General features: G+C 48.8%; 1 protein-coding gene across 3 annotated transcripts in view; it reads left to right on the top strand.

The window, feature by feature from the left end:
• The window catches only part of MRRF (mitochondrial ribosome recycling factor), a 55,960-nt gene extending 54,129 nt beyond the window's left edge, over positions 1 to 1,831 (top strand). For all 3 annotated transcript variants that reach the window (XR_007478100.1, XM_004269253.4, XM_033427251.2), the window contains exon 7: positions 1,255 to 1,831. Coding sequence is in view for 2 of the 3 variants with exons in the window: in XM_004269253.4 (XP_004269301.1) it covers positions 1,255 to 1,332 (78 nt within the window). In the remaining variant the exon portion in view is untranslated. The remainder of the gene's footprint in view (positions 1 to 1,254) is intronic.
• Positions 1,832 to 21,585: the final 19,754 nt, after the last annotated feature.

Consider the following 21,585-nt stretch of genomic DNA (forward strand, 5'->3'; position numbering starts at 1 on the left):
GCACTTGCTATGTACTAAGTTTTATGCTAAATGTGACAGATACCGACATGAATAATACATTTCCTGTCTTCCCATCACTAAGAGATAATCACTATTAACATTTTGACACATTTTCTTTTAGTTTAAAAAATACGTGTATTTTTAACATATTTGAGATCATTTCTACTATGTATATACCCATTTCATATTCTGCTTTTTCTTTAATTCAAGGGTAACATGAGCATGTTTCCATGATATTATAAATAATATCTTGAAACATTATTTCTTTTTCTCTGATTACAAAAGCAATCCAGGCTTGTTATAAAACAGACATTTCAGAACTATATACTGGAATGTTATTTATATTTATACCCTCTCCATGAGAAATAGACAGTCTTAACCCTTTTTAACAGCTGTATGTATTCAATTACATGTGCTGTCATTTTAAATTTTCTGATTTATGATTATAAGCTTTGGTATATATCTTTGCATATAGAACTTAAGAACATTTTCTCGGATTCCATTTATGTGGTAATTTCCCAGTTGAGAGAGTTTGGGGTTAAAAAATGGTAATAAGAACATTTGCATCAATTTGAATTCCTATCGGTGATATGTGAGTTTATCCATTTCACCATAGCTCTGGCATTGAATATTATAATTAAAAACCACAACATCAAATTTTGTTAACTATGGTAACTCAATTATGTCTTGTTTTAATTTGCACTTCTTCAGTGTCTATTGAATTTTCCATGTTTGTTAACCAGAGGTACTTCAGCTTTTTTCAGTACTTTTTTTCTGCTTGTCTCTTGGGATCTTAATATTCTCCTTATTAATTGGTATGAAGGCTTTATATAGCAGAGTGTCTGAGGTGTAGGAAATTCTAGATGTTCATTAAGGGACAGATAAGACTGGCTTCTCTGTACTCTGTAATAATAGTTAACTATTTGGGGCTGTGCAGTCAGACTACCTGGGATTAAAGTCTGTCATTGCTGCGTTCTAGCTGTGTATCCTGAACAAGTGATTTTAACTGCCTCAGTTTCCTCCTCTGTGAAATGGGAATGATAATACCATCTCATGGTATCTATTTCTTGCCGTTAGGAGTCACTAAGAGTACGTATACAAAGTTCTCTAGTAGAGTGCCTGGCTGGGATGCAATTCATGTGAGCTTTTGTCACCATTATTATTTCCCAGATAACCTTTCATAGTTCTGGAATATTTCTTCCCCTCCCCTTCTCAGCCCCAGTTATCAGGTTGTCTCATTTTGTGTTTCTGCAGATCAGCCAAATGGCCGACGACACAGCTGCAGAGCTGGACAGACATCTGGCCGTGAAAACCAAAGAACTCCTTGGATGAAAATCCCCCAGGGGCCAGCAGTGCTCCCAAGCCCAGTTTCTAGTGGGTCCCATGGGTGGCAAATTGGCACCTCTCTACCCCATCCACACGGAAGGCTGCCCCCATGCACTTGTCAGTCCTTGGAAGGCCCAGCCTTCCAGTGGGACACTGTTGATTCCCTTCCTCCTGTCCCCTGTCCACCCCATCTGCTCTGGACCTCCTGGCCTGGGTGGCCCTCAGAGAGTCTCTGTTGCTGACAGAGGGCCTTTCTTCGGGCCATTTGCCTTGACTGTGACATCACCGAGCTGTCAGGACCATTGGCAGGCTTGGCACTGCCTGCGCCTCACCTTGGTAGCCTCCTTTTCAAACAATTAGTCAGGCCCTGTCCCCACCTTTGAACTCTGCTTGGGCCAATGTGGGCCTTCACCTGTGCCTGGATACCTTTGCTAGAGGCCCATTTTCTAACCAAACAATAAAATCTAAATAAATTGATTGGAAAGAATAACAACCGCAAAGGAAAGGATGGACTCAGTCTGAATTAATGATCTCTGAGTACCTATGTGTAAGCATCCAGAGCAGTGCTTTTGCCTCCGAGTCATCACACGTGCTCTTTTCTCTGCCTGGACCATTCTCCCACTCCTCACATGGCTGGTCCTGTTCATCCTTGGCTCTCAGCTTGGACAGCACTTCCTTGAGGAAGTCTTCGTTTCTTCCCCCAACCTAGGACGCCTGTTATTGGCTCTTCTAGCACTGTCCACTGCTTTTATCTGAACCTTAATTGTTCTTTTTGGTAATTAGTCTGTATATTTTTAGTTTCCTTAGAAATTAGCATAGTGCCTGGAACATAGTAGGCATTCAAATGTACTGTGAATGAATTGCACATAGTAGCTACTCAACAAATGCTGCCTTCTTTTCCTTTCTTTCTGGTCTTAACAGGGTTATTCTCTCATTTTCTACTCTTTCCTTTGTCCTCAACATTTACTTGGTAATGAGATCCCTGTCCCCAGAGCCTACCTGTTATTGATGGACAAGTGGTTTATTGTGGCTCATCTTTGGGTACTAGGTTAAGTTAGGTTTTCCCCCCAGTCATTTTTTTTCCTTTGTTCTTTTGTTCATTCATGCATTCATAATATAGCCATCATGAGCTAGATACAGTTCTAGGTAATATTTTTAATCTTCACAGTAAACTCACAAGATGCGTATTATCTCCATTTTACAAATAGGAAAACTAAGACTTGACAATATTAGATAACTTGCCCAAAGTGTTAGAGGGTTTCATTATTCATTGTCAGTCTCATTCTACAGAGAGGGGAGAGCTCAGAGAGGTTAAGATTTTTTGCTTGGGGTTACACAGCTAGCAACTGGCAGACCTGGGAGTCACATTGAGGCCTGATCTCAATTGTGCTCCTCCCACTTCGTCCTGCTGCTGTCCCAAACGGTGAGCACCAACTTTGTGCCAGGTACTGTGCTCTGTGCTGGGAATACAAAGATGGGTGAGATGTGACCCCTGTCTTTGAGAGGTGCGTGGTCACTGGCCTGAGCTGCTGTCTATGATGTCTCGGGTGGAAGGTGGGAAGTTTATTCCAGTTCTGCCAGATGTCTGCCTTTAGAAAGGAACCCACTCTGGCAGCAGCAGGGCCTGGCTGCCTCCCTTCGAAGCAGCATCCAAGTTATCATTGCTGTTTGACTCCTCTCAGATTCTGTCCTGTGCGAGAGGTAATAGGGTTGCACTTCTCCCTCTGCTTGTACTGGCAGAGCAGCTGCAGGACAGCCAGCGGGATTCAAGGTCAGAATTAGGTCAGAGATGAAAGAAGCGAACCATAATCTCCTGCCCCGCTTACCTGTCCTCAGTCCAACCCCATTCACCAGCCCTGAGCAGCCATCACACGATCGGAAGTCAGCTGGGGGAGGGACAGGGATAGAAATAGCAATCAAGGAGCCTTTTTTGGAGTAAGCCACATGGCAGGGGCTTTGCAGCAGTCTTTTGTGAGTGGCCGAAATCCCCCAATCACTGCAAATGTGCTTCTCAAAGATGCAGGATTTTTTAATAAACAGAGGAAATGATAAATTATGTTGTAACTCCACTCCAAAGGCATTTGGTTCTTAACAGCCAAATCCTCTGTAGTCTTTAAATAAACAAAAACTTATTTGGTGAACAGACCGGGGAGGGGGGGTAGGGGTGTGGGAGGAGGCGGGAATGAAAGATTTTCTGTACTTGGGTTCCACATGTCAACAATTTCTCTCCTGTGTGTATGTTGGCCAAAGCCGTATATCATGATAAATGAATAAAGGAAAACCTGGAGCCCAGGGCAGTCAGACAGCTCAGCAAATGGCTTTCAGCTGATTGCTCTATTTCAGTTGACATTTATCAGAGAGTTTCTCTGCTACTCTGTGTGTCAGGCCTGCAGTGGTGGCAGGGACAAGAGTGAGACTACCTGTTTGGATGTACTGAGGAATGAGTAATGCTGGAGCAATTCATTCTCCCTCCTTCAGTCTCTCTCTTTCAAAAAGAAAAGCTGGGTATGGAAATTCTCACACTTGCCAGAAGAATTAACCACCTCCTCTATTCAGTTCAACGGCTTTCAAAGTCCCACGAAAAATACAGGCCAAAGAGAATTTGAGAACTTTTTTTTTCTGTTTATTTTTTTCTTCTTTCTTCTACGTGTGTGTGTGTTAAAATTACAAAAGAAAGGTATGTGAGAAGTTAAAAGAGACACTTATCACAAGTCCTGAATCGTACTCCCTTTAACAATTAGATGTATATGCTTCCAGACCTTTCTCTATGCATGTATAATTTTTAAAAAACAAGGATGGGAACTATTCTGTTCCTGTTTTGAAGCTTGCTGGTTTTTTTCCCAGCATATCATGGCCATCTCATAGCCATGTGTGAACAAGTAGATAAAATTCATCCTTTTTCATTGTAATACAGTATTCCTACGGTATTCCACAATAAGAATGTACTGTAACTTATTTTACTATCACTCATATGATATTTAAAAAAATCATTTCACATGCACTGGAAGATGTTTCTACTTAAAAAAAAAAAAAATTTTTTTTTTTTGAGAAAAAAGAACCCCTAGTCTAAGTTTATCTCTTTGGTAAGTTCTGCTCTTTATCTCTTTGGTAGATTCTAGTCAGCCGCAGACTAATGTATATTAAGTGTCTCTGTGGACCAGGTACCATGCTGAACACTTTACATGCAATTACTACATTTAAACTTCCGAACAATCCTAGTTGGTGTAGGTATTACTCCTATCTGTGTTTACGTATTGGAAAACTGAGGTTCAGAAAGGGTATTTAACTTGCCCAAGTCACACAGGTAGTAAGTGCCAAAGTGAAGTTTGAGACTCAGATCTGACTTCAAAGTGGGCTCCTTGATCAGGGTGCTTCAGTTTGTAACTCTTCACTGAGTGCCTACTCAGAACGCACCCAGCACACTTGTGGGCCCTGAAGGTGATATAAGAGAAGCAGAAAGCTCGCTTTGATAAAACAGACAGCTCTTTCTACTAAAGGACTGCATGTAAAACAGTACAGTGGCTGGCACATAGTAAACAATGAAGAAATGGTAGCTCTTATGGAGCCAGTAAAGATTACATATTTATACCTCCCCTGTTTGACAGACTCCTCTAGAACGTGTCATAGAACCAGGGAGAGAGCGGAAAGATCACCCAGCAGTGAATAATGATAATAACAACAATAATAGTATTGACAGCCTCAGTAACTAATGTTGGCTAGGTGCTTTTTCATTTTCAAAGTTCTTCTACATCCTTTATCCCATAGAAACCATTGGACGAAGCTTTGCAGTTTCTTTTGCTCTAATAATCGTCAGTTTTCATGATGTGTATGAAAAGGTGTATTCTCTATTTTGGTGAGGGAGTACAAGTTTTGTTACATCTACAGGAAATGTATTTTATAGATTATGTTGTTCGGATTTTCTGTATTTTTACTGATTTTTTGACCCCGGATGAGACTTGGGCTGAAAGTGGTATGTTTTAGCCTTCTGCTAACGAGCATCTCTATTTCTTCTTACATTTCCTGTAATTTCTGCTCTGTGAAAGCGCTGGTGTGTTGTGGTGCTGCAGAGATAGTCTGACTCTTATCTTCTTCGCCCCATTCAGTGCCAGGAGTCTGAGTTCTGTCTTGTCATATATCAAGATCACAGCCCTTGCTCTCCTTTTGTTTAAGTTTGCTTGGTGTATCTTTCCCATTCCTTTCTTTTTAGCCTTTTTGAGTCAGTATTTCAGGTGTATTTCTTTTGTAGAGTTGGGTTTTGTTCTATGAACCATTCTAAAACTCCTTTCTTATTTTTATCTTTATTTTTAATTGTTGTAAAATACACATTACATAAAATTTGCCAGTTTTAACCGTTTAAAGTATACAGTTAAGAGTGTTAAGTACATTCACATTGTTGTGCAACCAATTTCCAGAACTCTTTTCACCTTGTAGAACTGAAGCTCTGAACCCATTAAACAACTCGCATTCCTCCCCCAGCCCCTGGCAACCACCATTCTACCTTCTGGCTCTATGAATTTAACTGCTGTAAGTACCTCATATAAATGGAATCACACAGTATTTGTCTTGTTGTGACTGGCGTATTTCACTTAGCATAATGTTGTAGCGTGTGTCAGAATATACTTCCTTTTTTTTTTTTACTTTTTTTTTTTTTTTTTGTGGTACGCAGGCCTCTCACTGTTGCAGCCTCTCCCATTGCGGAGCACAGGCTCCGGACGCGCAGGCTCACCGGCCATGGCTCACGGGCCCAGCCGCTCCGCGGCATGTGGGATCTTCCCAAGCCGGGGCACGAACCCGTCTCCCCTGCATCGGCAGGCGGACTCTCAACCACTGCGCCACCAGGGAAGCCCCTATCCTTCCTTTTTAATGTTGAAAAATGTTCTATTGTCTGTATGTATGAGACTCCTTTCAATAGGTGACTTCAACCCGTTTATATTTATTGATAATACTGATATGTTTAGTAGAACCCATTTACTCTTTCTTTCTGTGCAATATTAACACTAGGTGACTTTGTGGGGGGTTTTTGCTTTTTTTTTAAATTTAATTTAGTTTTTTTAATATATATACAGCAGGTTCCTATATTAGTTATCTATTTTATACATATTAGCATTAGGTTGAGAAGGGTTGCTTCTGCAGAGAGGAAGTTACTTTTTGTTGAATGAATAAATGAGTGATGATCCTTGTCTCTTATATTCCTTTCTTCTGGTCTCTGTTTTTTGGGTTTTATTTTTAATTTATTTTTGGCTGCGTTGGGTCTTTGTTTCTGCTCGCAGTCTTTCTCTAATTGTGGCGAATGGGAGCTGCTCTTCGTTGCGGTGTGCAGGCTTCTCATTGCGGTGGCCTCTCTTGTTGTGAAGCACGGGCTCTAGGTGCGTGGGCTTCAGTAGTTGTGGCACGCGGGCACAGTAGTTGGTGGCTTGCGGGCTCTAGAGCGCAGGCTCAGTAGTTGTGGTGCACGGGCTTAGTTGCTCCGCGGCATGTGGGATCTTCCCGAACAAGGGCTCCAGCGGGTGTCCCCTGCATTGGCAGGCGGATTCTTTAACCACTGTGCCACCAGGGAAGTCCCTAGTCTCTGTTTTAATCCATCCTGTGCTGTTAGGTTAGATCAACCTGAAACATAGCCTTTATGATGTCACTCTTTTACCCCAGAACCTTCCATGGCTCCCCATTGCCTGCTGAATTATGTCCAAACTCTTCTCCCTGGCATTCAGTAACTTCTGCAGTCTCTCTCTTTAGCTGTGATACACCTCCCACGACTACTCTATTAATACAGCTAGTGCCTACGCTGAATGGAATTATTAGCTTTTCTAACATTTTGTGCTGCTTTCTTTCACCTCCATGTCTTTTCTTGGGCTCTTTTCTTTGCCTGGTGTGTGCTCCTTTAAATCCCTGCGCAACCCAGTAGGCAAAATTTCTAACCTTTAAAGGCCTTGGTCCCGCATCCTTCCTTGCACCAACCTATCCATTTCTTTATTCCTCCTCTTCCTGCCACCTGCGTATGCGTATTGAGCATCTCCACTTGGATGGGCCTCATGCACCCGAACTCCGCCGGCCCTGCTTGGATTGCACGTGCCCCCCAGGCTTGCTCCCTGTCCTGCGTTTCCTTGGAATGGCATCACCTCCACCCAGGTGCCGAGCCGGGACATCAGGAGCCACCTGTGCTCCCCCTCCCTCACCCCCTCATCCAGTAAGTCACCAGGTCCTGTCAGTTCTGGCTGCAAAGTGCTCTGCTTTCCTTTCTGGGTGCACCCTTGAGTGGTGTGAACCACCCTTGAGTGGTGCGACCCCGGCAACAGATGTGGCACGTATCCCAAGTGGGCCTTGCTGGGGTGTCTGGCCCTGCCTCTGAGGCAGAGCACCACTGGCACTAGGTGAGCCTTGTGTAAGTCCCCTGAAAGGAAGCCCCCTGATTTTTAACCTTCGTTCCCCTGACTAGCACAGTGCTGGGCGCAGAGCAGGTGTTAAGGAAATGTTTGTCCGATTGTAATGGGCCTGCCAGGCCTTGAATACAAATGAAGTCAGTTTGTATCAGTAACCCAAAGTTTCTCTGTAATTACTCTCACCTGCTTGCTGAGACCTCCAGCCTCGCCTCGGGAGTTTCTGGGCATCTCCTAACGGCTTCCTCCCAAGCGTCCAGGATCCCCGGCACCCACCATACTCCTCTCCCACCCAGGCTACCCTTGCTGGCGCCTGCGGCCACGAACGCCACCTGAGCGGGCTCGCCTGTGCTCCTACTGGGAGTGTCAGCTTCGGTGACAAGAGTGTTGGCTCCTGGGCTTGGGATGCCTGAGCATGTTAGATGGGATCTCTGAAGAAAGGCGGAGACGTTTCCTTCCCTAATCCCAGGCTGCCCTCGGGATCAGCTGAAATCACCCCCTCTTTGCTCTTAAGAATAACAAGTCCTGGACTTTTGCTATGTATTAGGCAACTCTAGAGATTATTAGTTTGCTCATTTTAGAAATGAGGAAACATGAAGCACAGAGAGGTTAAGTTACTTGTTCAGAGACACACAGACCAGAGGAAGACTTAGAACACAGGGAGTCTGGTGTCTGCCCACCTCCATACATTATTTTAAGTAAGAGACCAGAGGAGCTAGAAAGGACCTTGTGAGGTGCTGAAGTGGCCAGTGAGAGCTCGTGGGCTGTCCCAGTTTTGCCCTTTCCACCATCAGTAAAGGTCCTGCCACTTCCCTATGGGTAGCAAGGAAGGGCTTGGACAAGATCAGTGGTTTCCACCTCAGCCAGAGAACCGCTGCTGCTCCCTGACAACATTTACACCCATTTGAGGCAAAATAAGTAAGACAAAGGCAATGTAGCAAATGTTTCCATAAAGTTAAATTTATTTAACTTAAAGGACTATTCTGTATTCTTTATTTTATTTTATTTTATTGTGGTATGCGGGCCTCTCACCGCTGCGGCCTCTTCCGCTGCGGCCTCTTCCGCTGCGGAGCACAGGCTCCGGACGCGCAGGCCCAGCGGCCATGGCTCACGGGCCTAGCCGCTCCGTGGCATGTGGGATCCTCCCGGACCGGGGCACGAACCCGCGTCCCCCACACATCGGCAGGCGGACTCCCAACCGCTGCACCACCAGGGAAGCCCCTATTCTGTATTTTTACATCTTGCTCTTCCTACTTTTGTTTTTGGTGTTAAAATATTCTTTCTGTAATGGAATGGTAAGAAGTTGGTAATACTAAGAAGAAAAAAAAATCCTCGCTTAGAAAACTCAACAGTTGGTCACCTTCTGTTGGTCCCCTCCATTTTTTTTTTTTAACTGTACCGATGCATGAATCCCAAAATCTGGGAGCTGTGGGACCTCCCGCCTACTCCTAGAGCTGACACCCCCGAGGCTGTCATCCCAGGGAAGCCAGAGCTGTAACCTCGGAGAGAAGCGAGGGAGGGAGGCGGTTTGGCCTTTGTGGGTGTCAGGGACCCAGTGGGTGAGCAAGCAGTGGCGGTGAGGCAGGGGTTGGAACAGGACAATAGTCAATCAGCAGGGTTCAGAGACCCTCCAGGGAGGACGGGTGAGCAGGGAGAGGTGAGTCAGAGAGAGGAGAGAGGGAGACAGAGACAGACAGGGAGAGACAGAGAGATGCACGCAGGGCTAGAGGGAGGGAGGGAGAGGGGCAGAATCAGAGAGAGACAAAGACACGCACGCCCGCATGCACCCCTGCACGTGTACAAGCACAGGGATCAGCAGGTAGAGACTGACAGAAACAGCAACAGATGGTGACAATGAGACCATTAACAAGTATTCCTAAAGAGAGACACTGGATAAGCAGAGACAGACACACAGAGGGAGCTAGAGGAGTACACACAAAGAGAGAAGGTGACAGAAAGCCAGGGAGAGAAACACAGAGAGATGGTTTAAAAAAATAAAAAGGAAAGAAAGAAAAGAAAAATGGAAAGAGACACACACCTAGACACGGGCTAAGCAAGGCAGGCAGAGACAGAGAGCGGGAGAGAGTGAGCCAGGCGGGTGGCTTTGCCGTGCGGGGCTCCCGGGTTTGCAGCGCAGGGTGTGGGTGGAGGAAGAGGCAGCACCAGCCGGGCCAGGGCTGCAGGGACCAGATAAGGGCGCCTGCCAAAAGAAAGCAGGGGAAGGAAAGACGTTTATGAATCCCCGGGGGAGAAAGCCAGGGAGGCTGCCCCAGGCCCGGGAGAACAATGGGTACTTGACTTCAGTGGGTCATTAATGAGACAACTAATGGAAAGAGTAACAGAGGCCTCCCCAGGGAGGACTTGGAGAGTGGATAAGTGGAATTATTGTGAAGGCCGTGCGGGTGGTTCTAAGGGGGGGCCTGTCCCCACAATCCCAGATGTCCAGCATGCCAACTGCAGATTCCTGGCCTGAGGCATGGGACCTCCCCCAGCTCCCCCCTCAAGGGCCCTGTGCTCCCACACCCTGGACCCCTGCCAGCCCCCAGATGGGCCCCAGCCTCCCTATCCCATGCTTTTGCTGCTGTTGCTCCGTCTATCTCGAGTGTTATCCCTTGATTATCTGCATCCGTGGAAACCCTACCCATTCCAGGGATAAGTAAATGCGGTGCATCCACCCAATGCAATGATGAGTCAGGGCCGTATGTTTCAATAAGAACAGGGCTCCCGAAACATATTCTAAGGGGCAGCGGAAAAAGCAAACGGAGTCATATAAAAAGTGTGACACCACTTATGTAAATTAGAATGACTGGAACACAAAGCAGTTCTTTTTTAAACTATGCCTGTCTTTATTTTGCATTATAAAATTGTCTTTTTAAAGGGAGGGTTGTGAAGGTATACTTTCCAAATTCATAATGGTAGATTGCTACTGGGCGGTGGGGGGATGACTTAAAGGATACCTAATGTCATCTCACATATATAAATATAGCTGAGAACTTGACAGTGTGGTAACTTGGAGTTGTGAAAATAGAAGTGGTTGTTACCTTCTTTTCTGTCTTTTTTTTTTTCCTATACTTAAAAAAAATTTTTTTGATAGAGACAGAGACATCCTGGCCATCCTACAGACACCTCCTACAGGAAGCCTTCCAGGAACTCACCTCCCAATCAGATGTGGTCTCCCTTTGCCCCGGTGCCAAACTCTCAAGGCTCACAGCACTTTCCCTCTTGTGTTTCCCTTTGTGACTGTGTTTCCCATGGACTGTCTTCTGCACCGGGCTCCCGTCAGCACAAGGCTGGCGCAGAGGTAGTGCCCAGGGATGCCTGTGAGACTGAACCTCATTCTCCCTCCCACCGCTATAGGAGGCAGCCCACCAAGCTCTGCTCACATCTTAGACCCAACACACAATTGGTGTTGGTGGGGGGGGGGGGGTCCTGAAAGTCAAAACATGGCTTCCAGAGTGGGGATCTAGGGAGGAGAGCAGCTGCCATTCAAAAATGTTCCCGGAGGAAGGAGGAGGTCTCGTTTACTGTGACCAGAAAATCTTCCCACCCTGGTCAGCTGACTGTGGCACCATTGCTAACAGAGCCTCAAGCTAGAGTCCCAGCAGAGTCCCCCCTGCATCCCCAGTGGGACATAAAGGCATTTGGCTCCTTCTACCCAAATCTACCCACTAAGCCCCCGAATTCGACCCAGTGAATCCCAGTTGCTGGTAAAATGGAGCCATTGTGGAGGTGGCAGGAAGGCCCAGTCCTGGCCCACCCACCCGGGCAGACATGGGCCCATCCATCACAGCAGCGCCGTTTACTGAGCGATTCCTCTATTCCGAGCTACATTATCTAATTTAATTCTCACAGTAACCCCTGTTTTACAGGAGAGACCTTAGAAAGGCTGACTTGCTCAAGGTCACAGGATGGCAGTAAGGGTTAGAGCTGGGACTCCAGTCTCAGGTCTGGGTGGCGGGGCTCCTTACTTCTAGGCAGCTCCCTCATTGTACAAAAGGGGATACTGAGGCCCAGAGAGGGAAGAACTCATGCATTAACAGCATAAGTGAGTGCCAGAGCTGGGACTTGATCCCAGATTTCCCGACCGCTTACCTGCCCACCTGCCCCAGGCTGCCCAGTGGAGTCTACCATATAGCAGGATTTCTTTTTAATTTACTTATTGATTGATTGATTTTTGGATGTGTTGGGTCTTCGTTTCTGTGCGAGGTCTTTCTCTAGTTGCAGCGAGCAGGGGCCACTCTTCATCGCGGTGCGCGGGCCTCTCACTGTCGTGGCCTCTCTTGTTGCAGAGCACAGGCTCCAGATGCGCAGGCTCAGTAGTTGTGGCTCACAGGCCTAGTTGCTCCGCGGCACGTGGGATCTTCCCAGACCAGGGCTCGAACCCATGTCCCCTGCATTGGCAGGCAGATTCTCAATCACTGCGCCACCAGGGAAGCCCTATGGCAGGATTTTTAATCCACTGGGCTTGGCAGTGTCATTATGCCTTCATGGGACATAAAACTGTAGGGTTTGGGGAGGAGGGAGGGACCTTGGAGATCATCTTGTTTGATTCCCTCTTTGTCGTGATAAGGAATTTAAGGCCGAAGGAAGGCAAGTGACCACAGGGCCTCTTTGATGTCAGGAAGTCCAGGCCAAAGAAACCAGCCTCCTGACCCACGGAGTCCCTTGGGTTCTCGAACATATTGACCCCAACTTTAAAGCCCATTTTAATAATCGGCACCTTGGTAGCCAAACCCGGAGCAGATTGGAAAGTATAAACTAGAATGTGGAGGAGAGCATCGTCCACACCGAGATATCTGTTAAATGCTGAATGAATGAATGAATGAACGGCTGCCAGGCTGATTTCTGCCTCCCACCTGGTTTTCCTTCCTCTGTCAGATTAATCATCTTAAACCAGCCTTTGCCATGCCCTGCTCAAGAGCTGGATAGCTCCCCATCGCCTGGATAACTGAATCACCTCCTTCGTTCCTTCATTACGGTGGAGGCCCCTCCGACCTGTTGTCCATATGGTGAACTGTTCAAAATGCAAATCGTGCTGCTCCCCTTCACAGCTCCCTATACCCTCCAGACAAAAGCCCCAGATTCTCACCCCCAGGTCTTAACTGCAAGGTTTGACTTGGACCGTCTTTCCAATCCCACCTCACAGCAGGCTCTCCCTTCCTCTGGCTCCAGCTGGCTCTGGCTGTGACTTCTCTCAGGTGCCCACACGTGCCTGTCGCTTCAGGGACACGCCATTCCCCCTGCCTGGGGCACTCCAGACCCTGCCCCACCTGGCTCACTCCTATACATCCTTTAGCTCTCAACCTAATGTCACCGCTTCCAGACAGCCTTCCCTGACCTCCCCAGATGGGATTCATACCCTCCGTTGGCGGTTCCCCACAGCCAGTCGTCTGTCCCCAGCACTGCACCATCCCATTTGATTATATATAACATCTTCAATGCCTGTATTCTGCCCAGACTGTGAGCTCCAAGTGGGCAGGGTCTGTCTTATTCACCTGCATGGGCTTAGTGCCAGAACAAAGCCTGGCACATGCTGTGTCCTCAATAAGTATTTGATGAATGATTGAAAAAGTAGGTTTGGCTCTTTGTTGAAACTGATTTATTCATTCAACAAATATTTATTGAGCATCTACTACGTGTCAAGCATGGTTCTCCACACCCCACAGTGGTGAATAAACCACCACAAAGTCCCTGCCCTCATGGAGCTTACAGTCTACTTGGAAGAGGCAGACATTAGAGAGATAAAGAAGTAACACAAGGCCAGGCATAAGTGCTATGAAGGGGAATAAAGCAGGGGTAAGGGAAAAGCACTCAGCGTGTAGGTTTGGTGGGAGGTTGCCAGTTTCGATGGGGTAGTCAGGGAATGCTGCATGGAGGAGGTGACATTTCAGTGATGAGCCAGGGCTCCTGAGAAACACAGAGCCTCTGCCTCCCTTGGGCAGGCTGGGCCCTAGGTGTGTCCAGGCATGACAGTCCCAGATCCCCAAACCCTCCCTGCCTCCCAAGGGCAGAAGCAAAAGGAACCCAGAAGAGGACTTTGGCCAAGGTTTTGAGGCGGGTGTGGAAGCCCAGAGCTGCTCTTCACAACAGCCATGATTGGGCTCCTTCTGCGTGGCGAGAGGTGGCGATTGCTTTGTGCACCAAGGACTCGGCTGATTGTGGCCGGGCGATTGACACCCACAGACCGCGGCCGCCTGGGTTTACCGCGCACGCCAGCCCCGCGGCGGGCCGTGCGCAACGCGGCAGCCCAATCTCGCCTCCTATATTCAGAGTTGATTAGACGCTATTTCTGCCTGGATTTTCAGAAGGCTCAAGAGCTTTTTTAATCACTACAGTGGCTCATTACGGTTTTGCAGTGACACTCATGTCCTTCAGTTCTCTTCTCAGATTAGATTCTATAGTCAGATGAATATTGGATGATTTCATTACATACAAATGCAATCAACAGTTTTGCATAAATTTCTTCTCTTTTCTCGAGTTTCAATTGACCCCAGCACCCATGGTGGCAGGCACGATCCACATGCAAATGAGCTGGGTTTGCAGCCGTGGAGAGGGGCCTGCAGGAGGCGGGCACTCACACCAGCCCGGGAGGGAGCCGGGATGGCTCAGGTTCGGGAAAGGGGCCTGGGGGGAGGGGATGCCGCCGCGGCCAAGGCGGGGCACCCCCTTCGGATGATGTTCCTGCAGGTAAACTGAGGCACGGGGATGCTCAGAGCCGGGCAAAGAATGGAATGTGGAGTTTCAGGCCCGGCGTCTGGGCGGGGAGGCGTGCCCTCAGGATGCTTGGGGCGGTGTCTACTTGACAACTGGTGAGGACATGTTTCAATATTTTTACAACTGGCAGGACCTTAACGGTGCATTCCAGCTGAATGTTAGCTCTGACCCGACGAAGGCTGCTGCTTTTGCTGGTAGTAGTAGTAGTAGGAGTAGGAGTAGTCGTATCATCATCATCATCATCATTTCTCCTGGAGGGCTTGAGCTATTGCCCTGCGGGCGATCAGCAAAAGTCTAAAAAAGGCACACAGGAAACTTGGGAGCCTGGGGCAGCTGCCCTTGCCTCACTTCCATGATTTCTCTCCTTCTCTTTTGGGTGAAGGGGCAGGATAGTCTCAGAATTGGGCCTGGGCAGGCTCCCAGTCTCCCTTGTCTGGTGATGGAATCCTGTGGACGCGTCTGGCAGCCTGTGCTTGCTCTCCCCTGGGGCTGAGGAGCTCCCTGCCTGCAGCGAGCCTGGTCCAGCTTTCTCAGCTCCTTGCTGACCAGGTGAACCTGACCCCGTACCCTGGGCCCACAGCCCACCTCTGCTCCCTCCTCCCTCTGATCCGTGACACCCCCTGAGGTCTACAGTGCGGACTGTGCTCTGCTGAGTCACCTTTTCTAGGGCTGGGCTTCTCAACTCCTGCAGCGTCTCCTCCCAGGAGGTAGCCTCCAGCCTCCTACCAGGTCTGTCCTCCAGATGCTCCTGGTGGCTGTCAGGGTTCATAGTCCAGGCCTGGACTCAACACCAGGCATGAGGCTGGAGGGTAACGTGGGGATTAAGCTCTGTGTGTGGTCAGGGGACCCAGGGCCAACAGCTGTGCACCTCTCAGGGAGCGGGCTGGGAGTAGGGGAGAACCAGGAAGGGAAAAGGATGCTCGGGCCTGAGGGTCGGCCAGGACAGGGGTCTGTGCATCTCAAACCTCACTTCCTTCAGGTAGGTTCTTTATTCAAAGCTCCCATGTACACAGACATGGCACAGACAGCGTAGGATCAGGGACCCAGAGAGAGGCATGTGGATACACAAGTGGTCGGGTTCCCATCCCATCAGGGATGTGACCCAAGCTTCAGTCTTCATCATGGACATGATGGAACCTTGAAGTAGATAGAGCCAGAGCCACACCCGTGGGCATGGATGGGACACATCTGTGCTACCACAGCCCCAGGCTCAGGCCCTTGCCTATCACTGCCCTCCGCTCTCCAGAGTGGGGTTAGAGAGATCCAGGAGTCTGAACAGAAGCAGGGGAGCCCTGTAGTGCTCCCATGTTGCTGGTGGGTCCACTGAGGTCCAGAGAGGGGAAGGTCAGGCAAAGAGCCACACAGCATGAAGCTAGAGCCTCCTGACACGGTCTGAGGCTGCTTCCCGGCTCCCCCTGGCTGCCCCTGAGGACTGTTCCCTTGCCATTCTGTCCTTCTGTGTACAGTCACGAAGGGCCCTTCTTCCCCAGCTGAATGGATCCACCCCTCACTGCCTGTGTGTCCGCCGTCTGCTGCTTTTCAGTCTCCCCAGGCTCTTCTTTCTGTTTGCATCTCTGTGTGCATTTTTTTCCCTGTCTCTCTCTGTCTTCATCCTTGAGCCTGTCTCTATGTCCCTTCCTCCCCTTTCTCTCTCTGCCCCCATCCCTCTTCCCATCTCTCTACATCTGACTGCCGGGTCCCTTCGCCAGGCCACATCTGCTCCTTGCTCTCAGCTGCTGTGTGACCAGAGCTGGCCTCTGTCTGGGGTTGGAAGATCTGAGACCCCCTGGGCTGTCCCCCTTAGATCTGTGGTCCCTGGAAGGAGGAGCCTGGGGGAGGGGGTTGGTTTCTGAACTCTTTGGGGCCTTCCTGCAGTGGCCAGCACTGGGCCATTCATTTTCTCTCCCAGGCAAGGACAGCAGGAAAGCAGCCATCTCTCTTTCATCACAGAGCTATTCTCACGCCAGCCTGGGAGAGGGGGCTGGGAGGTGGGCGTGGCAGTGTTGAAGAGGGCTCCCATTGATTCCGCAGTCAGGTGGGGGTCGTCCCATCCAGGCCCCCAGCCTTCAGCTGCCATCTCTGGTGGAAGCTCCATGACTACCCATCTTCCCTCCAGGTCCTCCTGGCAGAATGCACCTGGTCCACCAACCCAGTGGAAATCCGGTGTGCACCCACCTCGCTACCTTTTCCTGCTCACCTCTGTCTCACCCAGGCACAGAGGAGCGCTTTCCTCTGATGGACCTGCTTTCTGACTCTGTGCCTCGGTACATGCAGGGCAGAGAGTAAAAGGCTGGGCTCCAGAGGCTGGCAGGTCGGTGCCAAATCCCAGCTCTGCCGCTTGCCAGATGGGTTGTCTCAGGCAAGCGACTTAACCTCTCTGAGTCCAGTATCTTCCTCCGTAAAATGCAGATAACACTCCTTCCCTTGCAAGGCTGTCATGAGGACTGATAATTTATGTGAAAGTACCTGGTCCAGAGCTGGGCACAAAGTAGACAAGTGTTAAGCATTTGTTGTGGAAAAACGAATGTGTAAATAACAAATGAATAGTAGAACTGAGACCTGTATAAGTGGGGTGTGTGGAGGGAATGCCAGGTGTCAGGAATGGCACAGGCAAGGGCATGGAGGTAAGAGGTCTTGGAGAGGGACCAGGGAGCCATGAGTGCTCAGTACGGATGCAAAGTCCAAAATCCCACAGGGAAGTGTCAGGTAGCAGGGATGGGAGTGGTCAGAGGATAAGGAACTTGCTGAGAGTCAGTGATGTACCAGGTAGCTAAGAGTAACTGTAGCAGCAGCCGTCAGGAGTAGAGGCCCTGCGCTGAAGCATTTACAAGCATTAGCTCATTTAATCTTCACAACACCCCTGTGAAGGAGATGCCATTATTATTCCCACTTTACAGATGAGGAAATTGAGACCTGGAGAAGTGACTTTCCTGGGTCACACAGCTAATAATTGTCCCTGCCAGGATTTTTTTTTTTCAATACTCCTTGCTATGAACTGAACTGGGTGCCCTGAAAATTCATATGTTGAAGGCCTAACTTTCTTTTTTTTTTTTAATGTTTATTTATTTATTTTCTTATTAGTCATCCATTTTATACACATCAGTATATACATGTCAATCGCAACCTCCCAATTCATCACCCCCGCCCCCGCCGCCGCTTTTCCCCCTTGGTGTCCATACGTTTTTTCTCTACTTCTGTGTCCCACCCAGTTTCTGCCCTGCAAACCGGTTCATCTGTACCATTTTAAGTTTCCACATATATGCGTTAATATACGATATTTGTTTTTCTCTTTCTGACTTACTTCACTCTGTATGACAGTCTCTAGGTCCATCCACCTCGCTACAAATAACTCAATTTTGTTTCTTTTTATGGCTGAGTAATATTCCATTGTATATATATGCCACGTCTTCTTTATCCATTCATCCGATGATGGACACTTAGGTTGCTTCCATGTCCTGGCTATTGTAAATAGAGCTGCAATGAACATTGTGGTACATGACTCTTTTTGAATTATGGTTTTCTCAGGATATATGCCCCGTAGTGGGATTGCTGGGTCGTATGGTAGTTCTATTTTTAGTTTTTTAAGGAACCTCCATACTGTTCTCCATAGTGGCTGTATCAAGTCCCCGCCAGGATTTGAAATGTGGCTTAGTCTGCCTCCGCAGCTGGTCCCTAGGCCCCTTCCAAAGGAAGGACTGCCCCCCACAATCTCTCGCCTGGTGAGGCCAGGTGAATAAAAAGGCTTAAAAACACGTTTGGTTAGTGAAGGAGAGTAAAGAAGGCATAATCGGAGGGCCCAGATATCCAGAAAACAGATGCTTGGTGCCAGTGAATCAGGGAAGACTTCCTGGAGGGAGCTGAGCACGGAGGCAAGAGTCATGGGCCAGAAGTGAGGCTGAGGCGGCCCTGCTGGGGGTGTGGGCGTGCTGACACAGGGGTGACACTAGAGCACAGGGGCTCTGCTCCCGGACAGCGGGGGGCTCTTGACCCGGATCTGCTTTCTACTGGAGTCCGTGTCCTTGGTCCCCCCTGGCCCGGCTGGGGCCTCCTCTTGCTAGTCCCAAGAGAGTGGGAAGGGCAGGTTTCTGACTACTCCAGACCCGAGCCCCATTCCCGGCTCTGCTACCCTCTTGTTGCAGGGCCTTGGCCGAGCTGCCTCCCCTTTCTGATCCTTACTTTCTCCACCTGTGAAATGGGACTAACTGTGCCCGCAAGCTGGGTGCAGCTGCAGGTCATAGACACGGGCATAGCTAGCACAGGGCCAGGTTTAGAGGAAGTGCTGAGCCATGTCAGCTCCTGACCCCCTCCCCAGGGCCCCCAACCCCTAGAGCAGCCCCAGACCCCCAATTCAGAGCATCAAAAGCCAAAAGACAGGGTGTGTGCTGCTGTGGTCAAACTCTGAAGCCAGACTGCCTGCCTCTTTCTTGCTAGGTGCTCTAACCTAGTTCTGTAGTTTCCTCATCTGTAAAATAAAGATTATACCAGAAGCCCAGAAGCCCTTATCTAAAACCTGTGAAGTTGGAGGGTTTCAAAGCTTTTCTGATTGTAAAGTCTATTACAGAACACACCCCATATACCGTACAACCTCCCCATGGGGTCTGGGGCATTTCTTATAATGAAATTTATTCACATTTTTTTTTCAACAAAATGTGTGAATATTCATACCAGGTAGTGAAATGAAGACCAAAATAGTTTCTCCTTAGTTCAGGTCACCAAACCTATGTAAAATCTTTTGATCACTGAAGGTTGTAGGATGTCAACCTTGTGGAGAAGGGATTGTGGGCCTGGAGTATTTGCGTCACGGGGCTGACGTGTGGATAAGATCAGTTACTACACACAAGGTGTTCAGAACCACGCCTGGCACACATGAGCGCTCACACATGCTGTACAGTGGGTCCCTCCCCTGCTCCAAACCCTCCCATGGCTCCCATGTCCTCAGGGTAAAGGGCAAGCAATTTCGAGGGAGGCCCTCTGTGACTGGAGCCCTAACTCCAGCCTCAGGGCAGACCCCGCATACCCTAAACTGTAGCTTCATCAGCTTTTTACAGTTCCTCGTACACACCGGGCTCTCCCTCTCTGCAGGCTGTTGCACTTGCTGTACCTTCTGCCTGAAACGCCCCCCTTCCGAACACCCTTTCTTAATTGTTTCATCCTATAAGTCTTGCAGCCTCACCTAAGCAGAAGTCACATGACAGGAGAACTGCCGGTCTCCTCCGCTGGCTGTGATCTCTGGGAAAGCAGTGGCCCTGTGTACATTCTTCTCTGGCATCCAGTTTGTGTGAATGAATGAACCTCCTCACCCATCAATGGCGTTGCCACTAACTCGGGGACTGAATACGTGCTTGCTGAATGAATGAATGAGACACAGCTCTGGAGGGAGGATCCCACCCCCATACGTACCCCAGGAGAAGATTCTTGGAATGTTCTTCCCCTCCCCCACCCATCCAGGTTTCTTAAATGATTTTTTTAAAAGGGACCCAATCCATGCTGGGGGCCAGCAGGGCCCCCAGGATCGAAGGGCTGGCGGGGAGGCGGCTTCAGTACATTAGGCAGAAACCACTTGTCCGGGGTTGGTAGAGGCCTCTGGAGCCCAGGGAGCAGGGGGCGGGGGGAAGGGGCCTCCAGCGCTCTGGACAATTGCTGTAAAATAAACTCCATAATCAGGTAAATGCGTTCGTGCAGGGGATGGTTCCCGTGCAGCTGCAGGCATCCCCCCAGGCCCCGGAGGGGACCTGTCTAATCTCAGGGTAATGAAAACATGGGTCCAATTATGGTGGAGGGCCGAGGCCCGAGCCGTGGACGGAGTGGGGAGCTGGGCCCCTGGCAGCGGAATTAGAACATTTAAGCTGTCAGGCCGAATCCGGGAAAGGCCTGATTACCTGGCCCGAGAAGGGGCCGCTTTGGTTTGGTGTCGACTATAATTTCCTGGCCACCAGCCGTGAAGCCAGGGGCCACCTTTTCTCCTCTGCGATGGGGGTCCAGGCCCTGTATCTCTGGCCTCCACCCCTCCAGACCCACTTAGAGACCTTAGGCTGGCCTGGGTCTCCCAAGCTGCCTGTGCGGGGCAGAAAGAGGAACAGGTACATGAGTGACACGTGCTGGGTGTGTGTAATACCTGGACACAGGTTAAGGAGGGTGTGTACACTGGCCATGTGTGAATGACACATGCGCAGGAAGTGGCTAGGGAACAGGTAGTGTGGATATCCTGGTTCTGTGTAAATGATGCCTGTGTCTGTGTGGATTACGTGCAGCTGATCCAGCACCGAGGTGTGTGGGTGACTCAGGAACGTGGGCTGTATGTACAGGGTACCCGTGTGGACATGTGCACATAGCAGGGCTGTGGCTACACAGGTTATATGTGGTGTGCGTTCACAGTTGTATAAGTGCCACAAGAGCAGGGATCAAATTTGCCTTGCTGATTGCTGGACGCTTAGCACCTAGCTGGGTGCCTGGCTGGGTGGATAGGTGTTGATTATATAAATGCTGAATGAATTCACATCTGTGTGATAGGTACATGGGCGATGTGTGATGCATGTGTTAAAAGTAGGAGCAGATGGAGTCTGAATGGTGTGTGTGCCTGCTGTGTGTGTTACTTGTCCCCATTGTGTGATACGGGGGCAGGAGTGGTGGAATGCTTTGAGGGCCTGAACTTGAACTGTGTGGCCACACAGACCTGTGCTCCAGGCCTGCCTCCTCCACTTACAGGTTGTGTGATCTCAGTCAATTCGCTGAACCTCTCTGAGCCTGACTTTTCTCATCTGTAAAATGGATAATAACAATAAACACAGCAGACTTTCACTGAGCACTTACTATGTGCCTGGTACGGTACTGTTATTTTCATGCATTATTCTCTTACTGACGTTTCACAATAACCCTAAAAGTAAGTACTACTAGTGCCCCCATTTTACAGATGGGGAAACTGAAGCTCTCAGAGGTTAAATAATGGTGAAGCCAGGATTCAAACCCAGGCAATCTGACTGCAGTGTGAGCTTTTAACTGCTGGGTTAAACAGATAGTACCTATTTCGTACGGTTGTCCTAAGATAATCCGAGTAAAGCACCTAGCACTGTATCTGGCACATAGTAAGTATCCTGTAAATATTATTACTATTATTTGCACATGGTACATGTGTATTGGATGTATAAACAGGTACAAGGCAATATATGGGAAA

The sequence above is a fragment of the Orcinus orca genome, chromosome 6 (assembly GCF_937001465.1).
Source record: "Orcinus orca chromosome 6, mOrcOrc1.1, whole genome shotgun sequence".
Taxonomy (NCBI): domain Eukaryota; kingdom Metazoa; phylum Chordata; class Mammalia; order Artiodactyla; family Delphinidae; genus Orcinus; species Orcinus orca.